At 40.1% G+C, this 16,560-nt stretch overlaps 2 protein-coding genes across 10 annotated transcripts in view; both read right to left on the bottom strand.

Annotated features, from left to right (window-relative positions):
• The window catches only part of LOC6627800 (polyglutamine-repeat protein pqn-41), a 60,835-nt gene that overhangs the window by 13,369 nt on the left and 30,906 nt on the right, over positions 1-16,560 (bottom strand). The window lies entirely within an intron of this gene.
• Positions 65-1,051, bottom strand: dunk (disrupted underground network). The gene has a single exon (XM_015173384.3). The coding sequence runs from the start codon at positions 972-974 to the stop codon at positions 198-200; it is 777 nt and encodes a 258-aa protein (XP_015028870.1). The 5' UTR covers positions 975-1,051; the 3' UTR covers positions 65-197.

Raw genomic sequence — 16,560 nt, 5'->3', positions numbered from 1 at the left:
TTCTCCAGACATTTCAGTCAAACTCGTGTCAAGATCTAACCCTTTTATTAAAAACCATCATAAATTGCTATCTGAGTTGTAAACTTTAATATAAAAATGTTTTGCAAACAAATCTAAGCGATACAACATATATATAATAATAGTATAATAGTAGAGCTATGGAACTAAAGCTATAGGCACTGCGAGAGTCGTGCCAATCACAAGGTCAAGTAGCGCAAGGCTTTGTCCAGAAAACGCTCCTCGGCCGAGCCCTGCGGACAGGCGATGCCGCGTCGCGACTTCGATGACAATCGGTCATACTGATGCTTGATGGTGCTGTTGAGCAGATGATCACAGTTCTCGGAATGATGCACTGTCTCCGCCGAGGGCGCCTTGGCATATTCCCGCTTGAGCACCATGCTTATGATGCGGGAACGTGTGGAGCGTTGCTTGGGCTTGCTAATGACCTGAGAGCGTGGACGCAGCGATGGTGTCGGTGATGAGGTGCCATAAATGCCCGACTCAGCTGAATCGGAGTCAAGTCCAGTGCTGGAGACGCCGGCGCAGCTGCAGTAGGTGACACTGCTGCGTGGCGACTGATGGGCACTGCCATAGGCCTCGTCGTCACAGACATCATAGTCGGGTGCGCTCTTCTCAGGCACTGGCAAGGCCTCGCTGATCGCATAGGGTATACACTTGGCCTCCATATACATGAGGGGCTCATCCACAGCCTCCTCTGCGCTGGGCGTCGGACTGACGCTGCGCTCATTCTCCAGCTCCGCAATGCGCGCCTCATGCAGCCGCTGCTCGCGCCGGTTTTGACGTCGCTCGTGGCGCTCCCGTTCGATGCGAGCTATTGTCTCCAGGCTCTCCATGAACAGACCTAGGTCGTGCTGGCCAAAGCGAGCCGTGTCCAGGGTATATGTGGTGGATATCGCACCATAGCTGGCGGGATCCATGAAGTTTACGTACTGTGTGCAAGTGTAGGTAGCCATGATGATGTTTCACAAATATTCAAGAGAAACTTTGATGTGTGTTTGCTTTGAAGGCTGCTGTGCAACTGTTGACACTGGACAAACGCCGATCGGTTTATATATCACACAGGTAGCTGCTCGAAGGCCGCACAGCCCACTGCCGGCCCACCCGCCCGTGTGTGAACAGGTAGGCGCGGCTTACCTCTGCGCGCCGCCCCCTTGCCCAAAAACCCTTGTGCATTTTTCTGGCTAAGTGCAAGCTGGGTAATTAGGCTGTGCCTGGGTTATTCCTTGATTGCTTTTTAATTTCGGCATTTCCAAAATTCTATAACGCAGTCGGGCACACGTGTTCGCCGCCTATGGCATAGAGGCCGGCGCTTTTATAGCCTCTCACACCAATTGCATTTGTCAGTTGGCACCTTTCGCATATTTCGAATTCATGCATTCGCAGGTCGCCATAAAACGAATGCAAATCGTGCCAGACACCTGGCCAACATCTGCTCCGGCACATAGAATAGCCGGTGCATAACTGAATACTTGCAGTTAAATCTAAATCAATATGTCGATTGGCAGCACAATTTGCACTTGTGCCTTAAGCCGACAGCAGCTGACAGAGGCACAGAACGCGGGCAAGGCAATAATAATTGCCCTCGCTTGGTTTCAATTTCATATACTAAATACATATATATTTAGTTTATTTTTATGCTTATTAATGCTGCAAGGATGTGCAACTTTCAAGGTAAATGCCACACCAACCCCTCGTTAACCCGATTAAAGCACGAAATTTAAATTGCATTGCAACCTTTCCGCAAGTGACAAGGTCAACTAATCTATAAATAATGCTGACAAGAGTTTACATTGGCAGCACTAAAAATTAAGGCAGCGAATCAGTTCATTAACAAGTGATAAGATTACCTGTTCTTATCATTTGTGCTCATAGAAAAGATAGCATATTGAAACATATATAGACTATTAGGTATTTACAGGCTTTGTGAGCCCTTTAATTAAGGTTGCTTATTCGATTTGCGAATCATTAAAAAACACAATAGTCGACGTCTTGGTTTGGAATGTAATTTAAATACAGAGTATATAACTTTAAGACTTAAAAATTTGAACAAAATTGGGATAAGCAATTGGACTGACATTGCGGCTGTCATTTTGAATATTTTCATTTAAAGCAGTTAGTTTAAATAGTTATTTCTAGCATTTAAAACCCTTTCGATTGAACAGCGTTAAGAATATGTAAGACTTTCGAGTTTTTCTAATATGATTTTCATAAAGTGTAGAGTCGCCTCGAAGTAAAGCCAGCCTTAACTATGAACTGAACAAGCGAGTTTGACTTATATCCACTTCATCTTAAGCTGGCGTTAGAGTTTTAAGCAAAAGATTAGCCGTACAAAAACAGAGATCAACAGATTATCTTTGAGTATACAAAGTATGGCTTAAGGCAAAGCTGGCTTAACTAAATCTACCTGTTGATTTCGGATCAAATTTCGGCTTAACTTTGTCTGTTCAGTTTAAGCACCGATAAAATGATCCGTAAAGTTGCAAAAGTGAAAACAGTACATTTTAATATATAAACTCTTTGCTGACATCAGTCAACATGTTTAAACTCATCTTAGCTCGTGGAAGTTTTGATGAATTACATAGAACAAAAGTTACTTGAGGGACACCAAAGTCACACGCTGAGTTCTGATAGATGAGTGTCGCATGAGCAGAATGGGTTTCCACATGGTCAGCCAAAATGGCCAAAATCAATGGAAGCCGAGTAGTGAGGAAATGGCTTCGAGCTCGTCTAGACGTCAGACAGACAGACGGGGACGCGACAAATTGAAGGGCGCGTCGTTGAGTAATTAAACTCATATATTTGTAACTTTTGGAACGTCTGCAAAATCTGTTGATGATTAAGTGCCTTTGTTTTGGCTGGGCAAGCAAATTAAGTTTTGCAGCTTGCAAATGTGCAGCTGGCAGCTGCCTCGAACTCAAGCGAGATTCATTTGAAAAGGCAGCAGATGAAATGCACTTGAGAGATGACAGAGATCTCTCAAGGTTGGAGGGGGCGACAGTGTGGGGACAACTGCGGGCATTTCTTGTAAAGCTGTTGCTGCTGAAAATCCATTGAACTTTCAATTAGGCACGTAGCTGCACAGCAGTGGAGGGAGTGAAGGCACTTAACCCATTGATGCCGCCGCTTTAAACGAGCTGCAAATTGTTTTCAGCCACTTAACAGCTTTAATTAATTGCCTTAAATTAATAAAGCCGAAGCCGCATTAATTTCGGCGATTTATAAACTGATTTAGAGTACAAACAAACTTACGTGTTAAGTGTTCGGATAAAAAAAGTTCTAAATATATACACATATATTTTGATACGTACCTGCAACAAAAGGAGATAGAAATAAGGCAAATTAGTTGAATTGTTTTTAGAATGCATCAAATTTATGTGCTAGCTACAGCGACTCGGACTGCACCCTACGGAAATATCAATTTACAAAAACATAAACGCCAATTGGCAAATGACAAGCCCAAGACGACAGACTACAAGCCACAGCCGGGCTGGGGAGATGTTCCAGCTTGGGCTGGGGGCAGGTCAAAGAACAGCACGGACAGTGCCGACATTCATCGAGTCGTTTGTCGTCGTCGTTGGAGTTGGGATTGGGGTTGGGGTCTGATGGAAGCGAAGAACAACCCAAACAAACAACCAAAACTTCAATTGCTTCACATTTGTTAAAGACAAAGCAAATCGTAGAGCGAACGACAGAGGCGTAGTGCTTAGGCCTGTCAAGCGGGGGCTGCTTTAGCAAGAGCCTACAATCGAAAGGGGGGAGAAATACTGAATTTGACGCTTAAACCCAATTTGTTTAAGTGTGTAGAAAGATAAAACTCTGCTGAGTGTTGATCTAATAGAATATTTAGAGCTGTGCACAGTCAAATTGTGTTAAGAGTAAGACAATTGAGAAAATATCTTGTTGGAGTTGAATTATGTACGTGATCAAGAGTCAATTTATGATGTATTTCATATGCATTAGCTATACAGTAATCGAATAAAAAAGAAAATTTCCAGTGCGATGCGAACAATGTATTTTTCTTGAAATTGTTTTTAGACCAATTATAAAGATATAGCGAATATCTTTAATATTTGTTAATTTTATTTATATATAGTTAATCTTAGCCTGAGTCAAGCATAAAGCCCACATTTTTAGCAACTTGCAGACCTAATATAAAGATTATCAAATATCCCAAATATTATTTATTTTTGTATTTATTTAGCTAATCTTAAGCTCAGTCAAGCACTGATCAAGCACTTCTTAAGAACCCATCATGGGCCTAGCAAGAATTACAGCTCTCTCCAACTCCAATGCTAAACGATAATAGGGTCAAAATAATAAATGCAGCAAATGAAAACAAAACGCGGTTGCGTGCCGATCTTCATTCGAGCGAGCTGGCGGCTATTTATAGGGCCCATTGTAATAACTCCATCGTCAGCGGAAAGTGATCCATGGACGGAGGAGTGGCCAAGGGGGGGGGGGGGGGGTCATTTAGAGTAGCGCGCGGTGGCGTGCCAGCATAAACTTCAAACAGATGTCAAGCCGCCGGTCGCGTAATTATTATTAATGTGCTGCTCCCTTCCAATTTCAGTTTCAATTCCAGACAATTTCCAAACCCAACCCAACCCAATTTCAGCCCAACAGTTTTCATGTGATCTCATCTAGCAAATATTCAAAGAGCTATGCGCCTCTGTTTTACATTAAAAATTATTGCCACAGATTTTTTACTTCATTCTTTCTCGTATGTTTGTATTTATTTTTTGAACGAGGCGTTTACTCGGTCCGCGGGTTGTTGAACCTTCGGCCAACAACATGTGGGGCGGTCTGCGATTTGCTGTGCTTTGCGTTTTCCCTCCCAAGTGCGTTCTCTGCAAATGAATGGCGTGCTTTGATAAATGGCACATGGCACCGTAGCCGCAGCCGTAGCCGGACCCGTACTTCCATACTACCACCCTGACCCGTAACCCCAGTCATAGCTTCTACTCGTCGCCTTATATGGCTTTCTTTTCCAACGCTAATTCATTGTCACCATTTGTGTTGTCCGACTTGAGCATCGCTTGGAGCTGTTACTGAATCGCAGCAAGTCTTTCCATTGATAAATTGCACTCGAAAACCCACGCACTCAATCAGTTGAGAACCTCTCTGATAGCTACGCTTAAATTGCAACAATTTCGCGCTTTGAGGGGGCGTTTAACCAAAACAAACAACAACAAATCATGAAAATTGCAATTTAATGCTGACAATTTTGATGGAATTTCAAATTGATAGAGCAACGAATGACGCGACATTTGCAAACTGTTTCAAGAAGATTAACTAAAAATGTATATGCAAATAATTTTTATAGCTTCAGTGTTGTCTATATTAAATCACATGAAAACTGGTCCAACGAGAAGACATGTTTGAAGCCTAACTGAAATGTTACAGACACCAAAGTCTTAAAAAATATGCCTTTGTTCGCCCTTCTTCGCGATTCTCACGACCTAAGACCTCTCTCTCTCTCTCTCTCTCTCTCTGAGCAGATAAGCGTGATACACGCTTGTTATTGTTTTCGCCTCTTACTATTCCGATTCTATTCCATCGTGTGAAACCTTTTTTCTAGCTGCTTTTATTTCCATTATCACTCACTCATTCATTCTCTGCGCAGAAATATATCGAAATCTGTACCTGAATTCATGAAAATCGCATAGAGAGGCGCAAATCACGAAACTATTCAGCCTGCCTAACGTGCATTAATTGCAAATGCAATAAGTAGTAAATATTATTTGTCATGATCGTAATATAAACCGCTTTTTCGACAGCGTGGATGTGCAAATTAAGTCAAATCTGGGAAAATTTTAATAAGCTTTAAATTTGATATAATTAAGCTGTGGTTATGGCGAATGGCTATCGCTTGTCTAACGCCTGTTTATGCAAGCGCCGCCCGCCACGCGGCATTTGCCACACAATTTTGTGTCGATAGCGGGCAAAAAACGCAGCTCGCAACGCAAATGAAAATGAATTGAGTTACGCGAGAGTTGTGCGCAAATGCAATTTGGCTTTTGTTTAATTAAATTTCGTATGGCTTTTGGGTTTTGTTAGTGGCGCTTTTGCTGGGCAACTAGCCAGCACTTAAAACCGATGTACAATTAACTTTAAAACAATGCAAATTGAAACCAAAGCGAAAAGGTGGCCAGCACAAAAATGCCCGGCATGCGGCAGCTTGGCAGACACTCGGTCAGTGGGAGTTCGTAGCACCTTAGCATTTGCGGGCCCAACAACAACAATGTAAATAGTAGAAGTCGCCGCAAATAGTATTTGTGATTTCTCATCCGAACTGGGCCAGTTGGGGCTGAGTCAGCGACGTCGAGGTGAAAAGTGCGTTTTGCATAATTTTCTGGCAACTTAAGCAATTGAATTTAATTGCCTAAGCACGGGCGTTAATTAAGCTAATTGCTGACATCAGCTAAGCCAGCCAGACAAATAGCATCGGGTGTGGGCTGAGAAATCTACAGAGCCTCAGACATATACATTCGCATATAGACAGTACATGTTGGATGATTTTTAATTATATGAAAGCGGTTTCTGGGCAGGTTTGGCTACAAACTCTTCTTATTAAATACCAAATGAAAGATATAGCACTTATATAGGCCTAAAATCTGCTTCGTGTGTATATCAGTATTTTGCAAAAACATATCGAAATTCGAGTGAATTAAAGACCCTTTTGAGCGACCCTCTCGCAAGTGTTCGAAAGCCAAAAGCGTTGCGTAAGTCTCTGAGTCAGTGATATCACATAACGCCGCAGACGCGACTGGAATTTCAATAAACGAGTTATATTACAAAAACACAGATCGTGTCGAAACTATATAGAAAATATACACACATGAGCACGACCCCTTTCAGTTGCCTCTCAAAAGTTGTTTACCAAGAAAACAAAGAGTCGAGCAGCAAATGCTAAGCGTTTTATAAATAAATATGCAATAATTTTTGCGCGCGTTTTACTTCTATATAAATAGCTATAACAACAAAAAATTGCCAGTTTTATGAACTATGCGAGCGTAATTCATTTGCACGAGTGCAAATATTTGATTATCATCAATCATGCAGATAGATGGAGAGAAATGCTGTGTGGGAGTACGAAGGAGGGCGGGTCTGATCACTTGGCTGGCCCATTATTTGTGAGCCTGACGTTGGAGCTATTACTGTCAGTTTTTTTTTTTTTTCATATCTGACAGCCTGTTCCGCTGCCCGAGCACCTTAATTTGCCCAGCAATGCGATACGATGCGTTGATAGATGATAGTCATGTATGACATACGCCAGAGCAGGCGCAGGCAAATCAATGTGAATTGAGTCTGGCTTGGCGTGTTATTTGGGCAACGGATGTATCTATTGACACAAAGCCAGAACTGTATATATAAAGTAATTTGCGCAATTGATAGCAGCGGCAGCTGCAACCAGTTTCGAAAAGCCATTGGGTCAATGCTGCGTATACGTAATATAGGCTACTAAGTAACTACATGAGTAACACTTGCTGCAAATGTGGGGCAGCAGAAATCATTTAATGACGAGGTCAGCGAGACTCTGTGCAACACATAAATCAGATTGTTTATTGATTGTTAGATAAGCGCACAAATCCACACAGCTTCGACGTGCGTGTGGATTATCAGGATGCATATATATAGACATCTTTCGGAACTCGTATATATAGAAATTTACATCTTGAAACCAAATTCATGTGTATCTGGGAAATGCGCTGCAGCCGATAAAAACAACAAAATTATTGCATTTAAGCTCTTTCCACTTATTTTCCACACCTTTCCCACCTTACTATGTGGAATTATACAAAAACACATCAGAATGCTTACTAGCTTAAGACTATTAATTAAATATATGAGTAATAACAAAAAAAAATATAATTAACACCGCAGTAATCAATTATTTAACGAACAAGTAATCTTTGTGCTATTAATAGAGAAGGAATAAAAATACAAAAGATCAAAAAGTCACGTAAATTCAGCAATACCCGGAAATTCTAGAGAAATAAGTGAAAACTCATGTTTAGTTTAATTGATCAACTCTCTCAACAGAGCGACATTGCGAGACGACCTGCATAAGTATACATATGTGGATTATATCTTCACAATCAACCACTAATGCCACGCCCAACGAACTCAAGTGAACCCCAAGGTTTGGTATTATGAAATGCAACCCTTTGAAAGCATAATTCTGGCAACAATTTAAGCATTTGTTCAAACTATGCCTGACTGCCCGAGGGGAGGGCAGAGGGAGCCCAGGTCACGGAACACCTGACTGACCAGCAGCAGCAGCAGCAGCAGCAACAGTCCAGAGCAGAGCAGAGTGTCTGTGGCCAGCCAACGGGAGGTCAGTGACACATGCGCCCCCGGTTTGGTCAGGACTTGATGGATTGACAAACTGTTGAGCCGGTTGCCCTGGCAGAGGCTAACACAAAAAAGAGTTTGTTATTGGCCGCCCGTTGCTATTGATTGCATGGAACGGCAACAACCCTGCGAGGCAGAAATTTAAAGAACTTTACCCCTTGTCAAGCTTGCACCGAAGGTGGCGTGAGTCGAGTCGAAAACCGAAAGCGGATGTGGGCGACAAAATCGTTTAAATTTCTACAAAAAAAAAAAATATATAGTTAACCGTGCTAAGCCAAGAGATACCCTGCAGTCAATAGAGTATGAGCTGCTGGCAGATACTCCTTCGTTGTTAATATGATTAAGAATTTACGAGATTTAATATGTCAAGTGCTCTAAACAAAGTGACTGTCAAAGTTGACAGCTAGATAAACTGCAAGACATATTTAACTGTGGTAAACTAAGAGATACCCTGCAGTTTATAATAAAGAGCAAAGAGCAGGAGTAGGAGATGCAGGCAGATACTGCTATATAGAATTCTATTTTATATGCCGTTAAACGATATTCAAACATGAATTTCTTTACAAGTGCCTGTCAAAGTTAACAGCTACATAAAGAGCTTGGCAAATGCAGTGTTTTCTAATGCTAATCTACCTTGCCAGTGCTTTTAGGCTTAGGGTAGATTCAGCTCTGACTATAATTATGAGCAGTTAGCTATCGTATATGGCATCCATAACTGCATCTGTGCATTTTATGCTTCCTGTTAAATGCAATTAGGCTGGCATGTCATGTAATTATGACATGGGCAAAAAGAACGCAAATGATGGGATAGACAGACAGACAGACAGACAGGCAGACAATTCACAGTCTGTCTGTCTGTCTACCTGTGGCATTCGAGCAAAAGGGCCATTGTCATGCCGCTCTCTAGAGGCTTTGACTTGATGACAGCAAAACAAATGGGCCTAGCTTTGATTATGGCCAGGCCCACAAATAGAAGCATATTCAAAAATTGGCCAGCTACCAAATTTGAAGTTCTGTCTGTTTCAACAGCCTGAACAAACGGCGCACGTGCCACGCATTTATCAAATACATTTCACGCCACGCTGAAGCCCTAGCTGATATGCCGTCCTACTCCTCGGCTAATGGGCGACCCTGACTATCTAAATATTATGCACACACATGTCCGTAACCTCCATATACAAATAATTTACATTTTATTTCAGTTCACTTAATGAATCAGCTGCGCGCTGCGCCGCATTCCCCTCGAGGAGCAGCAATCTGCAAGCCGTAATCGCATAGAGTGTGCCACACAAGCTGACCTTTTAGAAGCCCACCAGGGAGCAGGAAGCGGGACGCAGGGCCAGGGACACTCTGGAGGTGCGGGAGACGCAGCCGAAGGCAAGCCAGCAAATGTCATTTCCATTTGCATGTGTCGCTGAAAATAAACCCCGAAGGAAATGCTGGCAAAGTATATGCAATTGTATAAGCAGCAAGAAGAGGGTATTCCAAACGATCGAGCATATGCGAACCAGAATGCCCTTACCAATTGTTTGAGAGCATAAGAAGATATTTAAGGACAACAATAAAGGGAGAAAGCAAAAGGAGCAGAGTTAGAATAAAATATAATTTATAAAATTGAACTGTCCCTCGAAATAAAGATTACAGAAATATCTTTCATTGACTTTGCTTTCAGTAACAATTTAAAGTGCAAAGGTCAAAGACCTAAAGTGACTTTAAATATTATATTTCAATCTTTTTTCACAGCTTTTTGATGGATCGTTTGTCGTGCGTGTGGCACATTTTCACGACAAACCCATTCATTGATAAGAAATGCCCTCAGGCAAAGGAAGGGCAAACCAAATGCCAAATGCTACTGCAACTAAAGAGAGAGAGAGAGAGAGGGAGAGAGGGAGAACTATGGCTATGCATAAATTGGTATGTGCTTGCATATATTTTACATAACTATCGAGATCTCTGGTTCTCCGGCGGATTACTTCTCCCAACATGTGGCACATCGGGGAAGGTAAACAAAAGTGCGGCAATATTTTCACCGAAAGATGCGGCACATTAAAATGTGATTTATATGAAAATGCCAGGCAACAACAGCAGCAACAACAACAACAACAACACGATGGCAAAGTGTGCGACTATTTTTGGAATGCAATCGAGTTGACGGGCTGCGAGGGGAAAACTCACAGAGCCGCATCAGCGGAAAAGGAAGTGCGCGTTATTTGTTTGTACCTTTGTTGTTGTTCTTCTTGTTGTTGTTGTTGTTGCCTTTTTTTGAGGGTGTTCGATTTGAACTATGCGCCGCCTGCTGTTCATGCAGCTCAGTTCAAGGCAGGTGTGTATTTTTGAGAGGGCAGGGGGATAGGCAGCAGCTGACACTGTTGTGTTGTGTGCTAAGTGTGTGTGTGTGTGTGTGTGTGTGTGTGTGCGTGTGTGTTTTCCAATCAGCATTGGGCCCAGTTTTGCTAGCTTTGAACGTCGGCTGTTAGCTTAATTTGTTTGCCATGGGCCCACACACACACACACACACACACACATCGTCGCTGTTAACCCAGTTCGAAGCTTGTTTTTTTTTTTAAGCCCAATTCAAATGTGCAGCCTTTTGGCTGTTTGTCTGCGAATGTTATGCGTGGGCTTAAGAACAACTCGAGATAGATAAAAGATGAACAAAAGATGGTGCAAAATTCTTTGAAGTGGACACTTAAAACTTTGCTACTGTTTTGCACAGCATTGATCCCGGAGCAAGTTCAGAGACCTCTGTGGAATAATAAACAATGCTGGTTCTGTAGTTGAACAATAACTGAATAATCAACTCAGTTTTAATTCGAAATGACTTTGAGACTTGGGCGTGATGTCATTGTGTGAGAACGCTTGTAGGCATTTCAAAAATGTTTGCCTAATTAAAAGTTATTCCAACAAGCGAGAGGCATGCATACTATATACATATAGACACATTTGTATGAGAAGCCTTAAAGTCTATCGCTGGAACTCAAAAATGTAGCCAGCTTTGTTCTCTTACACTTGGCTGACTCTTTGGAGCTCTTTAAAGGCCACTAGACGACGCATCCTTTGCCGTGCTGACTTGAGCGCTGGGCCTTACTCGCAATAAAGTCCTTTAACCTTTTGCTCGAGTTCTTGCACCATTTTATTGTGAGGATGCGACACTTTATGCAACTTCCGCATATCTTGACGGAACTTCGTGCTTCGCAGCGCTTTTGTTATGCAGCACATATTTCTAACAGAGCTGGCTTAACTTTTAGCTTTAAATACAACAGCTATGGTCTATATATGATAGACAACAATTGGCATGTTCTCTCGTGATGCCCTTTAGATGCAACATATATGCATATAGATAAGTTGGCCAGCGAATGGATCAAAGCAACAACAACAGCGTCAACAACTGACATGAATCATGTGAGTAGCTGTGTGCGAGTTCTTTGTGAGTTGTCGGCGTGGAAGTAAACACAGCTCGCCCATACGAATAATTTATCATAATTGCGTATTATAGACAAATGCCTAAAAATAGTCGAACAACATATATACGTACATATATGGACGATCGGACTAGCCACTTGGCATTTGTTGAACAATAAGCAAAATGTTGATAATAAACAAAAACAAGCTGCAGGCAGCTTAAAATTCCGGCATATACAAAACTCGAAATATTAAACATACATATTTTATTTATTTGTTTTTGGGTTATTCAGATTTTGATGGCATGTGCAAAATGTTTCTCACATTTCGTCTGTCATTATTTTTAGATTGCAAGTTCATTTCGCAAAATATAGAGTGCAAATATTATTATTATTATTTTAGCTACTTTTCTTGGCTGTAAAAATTAACAGATCGTGAAAAGTTGCAACAAACTGCGTAAAATCGTTGAAAACTATTTGCTGAGTTAATCAAAGAAAAACACGAAATGCTGCTCTAGTTGTGCATGCCCGACTAGTGTATACTCTGCCACTTCTTTTATCGATAGCTGCAAAATGAAAGATACTCGATTTCTTTATACTCTTCTAGAAGCTACATGCCAAATTTTTTGAATGTAGCTTCGAAAACCTAAGAGATTTGCTCGAAAATCCGAATTTCGATAACGATTTATATCGATTACATAGAGCTGAAAGTCATCGATTAAAGGAGTAAGGTTTAGCTCATAAAGGTTCTGAGATACTTGGTTAGATCGACTCCTGCTCCTGCCTGTTACATACCTTAGCTCAACAACATGATACCCTTTTTGACACATATTCAATGGGTATCTATACATACATATATGTATGTGTAAGCCCGATGAGTCAAAGAAAGTGAACGGCATAAATCAGACAAGTGTCAGCTGACGTGCTTGAAAGTGGATCATATTTTGGGCCAAGTCGTAAATCGATATGACATTTGGGGTATATCATTAAATGCGAGTACGCAAAAAATTTGTTTAAATTTTATTCTGTATATTGTTTGCAGTTTAATTCGCGTATGCTGTTCAAATTTATGGCAGACACTCGAGGTGTGAATGGAATGGCCAAAAGCGAAGCAAACATAGATTAGATATAAGGCTAAGACGAAAAAAAAAAGTGAGAGATAAATATAGATAAACTGAGGCAGCTCTGAACTATATAAACAATTAAATTTTGTATAGAATATATAGATATATAAATATATATAGAAATATATAGTATATAGAACATATACATATACATGTGGATGCGCTCAAAAATTGTTCAAAACAAAAGCTATTATTATGAAAAACTAAAATACATTATTTTACATTATTTCTATTATAAACAAAACTCAATTTGTTTAATTTGGTAACAGAGTACGTTAAATTTATGATGATATATGAGCCAGGCCCAATTGAATTAGCGCACGACATGAGTGTAATTAAAATAAGAGTCTCATCAATTAGCTGCAACTAATTTCCAGCAATTGTTGTTTAAGTTCAGCTGCACCCAGGGAACAACCCACACACACACACACACACTCACACACTGAGAAAAATCGCCCACACACTTCCCATACAAGAACAATGACAGGCGAATCGATTTGCGTTTATCAATTGAGGGCGAAAAAAAAAGGTGCGAAATGAAAAATAAAGTTTTGTTTGTCTGGTTTTTGAGTTTCTCAATTTCATGTGTTTACGCAAAAATGAAAATTACACGCTGCGAAAAAAATTGGAAGCGAAATTAAACGCGTGTGAAAAATAAATTGTGGCCAGCAAGTAGCATAAACAACATGAAATACTTGAAACGCAAATGAGATGAAGAATAAATAAACTCAAATTAATTAAAATTTCCTGCCCAATTGCGCACTTTCGCCTTGGGCACTGTGCACACTGCGCGGGAGGCGACTGTATCATTTCGAGGCAGACAAATACCGTTTTAATTTGAATAAATTACAACGTTTAAGAGACAACAAAAAATGCTTAAGCTATGAGCTCAGCCAGGCTTCAAATGTTTAAGTATTTTAATTACTCAAAAAAAATTTTTTTTGCAATTGCAAAGTTTGTCGACTATTTCAAAAGAAAGCGGTTTATTTTTTCTGCAAATATTTCAATTGGACTTTTTCCGCAGCAAGTTGCATTTCTTGTCTGTTTTTGTCACGTTTGTGTTTTTACATTTTAGGCAAAAGGTGTGTGTGCGTGTTTGCGCAGGTGCGAGCGAGATGGCTGCTAATGATAGACATGCAGTCGCTGACAAAGTGCGACAAATATGGCAAGCAAAAAAAACAATACAAGTGTAACTACAGATAAGTGTCGATATGGGTAAAGGAAATAGGTAGAAAAGGCGAAAAGATCAAACAACAATTGTTAAGAGTTGGCTGCAAGCAAAGAGATTTATTAGCAAGAGTGGCAAATTAAGAGAGCAACATTGTTGTAGCCGCAAGAGCGCGCGCTTACAGCAACAGGCAGCTTATGTAATTAAGGCAGTGTGCTACAGTTAACAGCAATGTTTGCCGCAGCATTGATCATGTAACATGAACAGAGAGCGAAAATGTTATTACAAGAGACGTTCTGTGGCAAACAAAAGAGAGCCAAGAGCGCGCGATCTGCTCGCTCCGTTTGGCAGCCAGCCAAGCGCCTTGTGCGATGTTTTTATTTGGTATGTTTTGTTTGTGCGTGCGCATTGTTTTTACCTTCGCCTTTGCCTTCAACATATGTAGACCGAGCGCCGACTGAGAATGTTAACAACAAATATTTGATGAAATTCAAGTCTAACAATTGAAGCCCGTTTGATAAGGAGTGAACGGGGGCTACTATGTGTATAGTTGTAGTTGTATGTTTGTGTTCTTGTAGTTTCTTTTAATTCATTTCATTTTTTTTTACTATTATCAGGCGACAAGAAAATACACGCAAAGATAAGCAAATATACACAAAAAGACGCAGAACTTGAAGAAGGTAATAAACAAGCAAAGTGACCAAAATGTAAATATGTATATAAATCTGGCACGCTTTTCTGTTCTGTGGGGATTAACAGAAAGCTTTCTTTACTGCACTCGTCTGTTATCAGGCTGTTGTTTACATTACAAGACAACGACAATAAATACAAATTTTAATTAAAGTATTTTTTAATTTGTATGCTTTGGAGCAGCATATTTTGGTTTTATGCTTTCTTTTTTGAGCAATTATTTTTCATTATTATTCCACATGACAACTGCGGCAACTAACACAACAACAAAGGCGACACACATTCATACATATTTCCGCAAGAGTTAACAAATACAACAACAACTACACACATATAGCTAGATTTTAGCGGAAACTCGAGGCGAAAGTTTTAGCTCTAGCCAAAACGTGGGAGTTGAGAATGAGAAACATAAGAAAAACGCCAAGAAAAAGGGCGCAGCTCAATTGCTTCCAAAAAAAAAAGGAAGACTGAAAAAACGGTAGCCTGAATACTATAAAAAATACGATAAATATATATACAACAATTTTATCATATATATTTCTTAAGAAATGCTCAAAAAACTGAGAATACGTTTTAGTTTTTGCAAATGACAATTTTCATTCAAGAACTAACGCATTGTACGTTTTATTGGACGGCACTGTATACAGTCATATACACATGTATATGTAAACATTTCCGAAACTCATCTGACTTGTATTATACGAGTTGATGCTGCATTTTTAGCGTAGGATATTGAGTCATCTGATGAATTATTTAAAATTTATTCTATTTATATAAGTTTATATTGTGGTCTGAGTTAAAGCAGAAATTCACAAATTTTCCAAGCATGAAAACTTGGAAAACATTAAAGGCGCGTAAGAATTGGATAGAATTATAAAATTTATAGATAAATATTGTAAGCATATATTGCAATTGACATAATCGCAAGTTTCTTCGGCTGCGCAATCAAGATAATAAATAATTGTTGGTTCATAACTTTTATCGAATCGTTACAAAATCAATAAACCCGTTTTTTTTTTAATTTATATATTTATTACTTATCGTATTCACAAATGGCGAAAACCCTAATGGGCAATAAATATTTTTTTAACACTTGCATCTCAAATAAACTGCACACTGCTAAGCAACATCCGTGCATTTGCTGCATTAGACTGTACACTGGCTTCAGAAATAAAGTGTACACCGTGCTGCTGCACACACTGGCGTCCAAATTGAAACCAAATTCAACGAAGCGAAAAATGTTAAACAAATCTCATCAGCTAATGAACTAAAATAACTGTGCAAACTTTTGGGTCAACAATATTACTTTGTCCATTTGAGTCAGCCTCGAGACTCGATTAACATAATGAGAAAAAAAAAATGTAACAAGGCTGAAAGCCGCAAAAACAAAGCAAGCACAAGACAAAAAGGGGGCGTGTCCGAAGTGGCGGCACTTCATTACACAAATTATACAACCTAAGGTCAAGTGGTCATTGTCTCGGTGAAAGACGACATTAAATTGCTCGAAATTTGAAGGAGAGAAGGAAATTACAACAGCAACAATGCAGGCAAAGGCATTGATTTATGAGTGAGGCCCAAGGATTTTAAAGGGGATACACACACACACACACACACACACACACACACACACACACACAACACACACACACACACACACACACACACATGCACATAATACACTTAAATATCGAATAAATCATAAAACGCGACAAAACAACAAAAAACTCAACTCAACGCGTTTTAAAGCGCGTCCATGCGCCAAGCAGATTAGCGTGCGAATTGTGGGTGAGAAGGATACGAA

Source organism: Drosophila virilis, chromosome 4 (assembly GCF_030788295.1).
Source record: "Drosophila virilis strain 15010-1051.87 chromosome 4, Dvir_AGI_RSII-ME, whole genome shotgun sequence".
Classification (NCBI taxonomy): Eukaryota; Metazoa; Arthropoda; class Insecta; order Diptera; family Drosophilidae; genus Drosophila; species Drosophila virilis.
The sequence above is the reverse complement of the archived record's forward strand: the minus strand, read 5'-3'. Positions and strand labels throughout refer to the sequence as shown.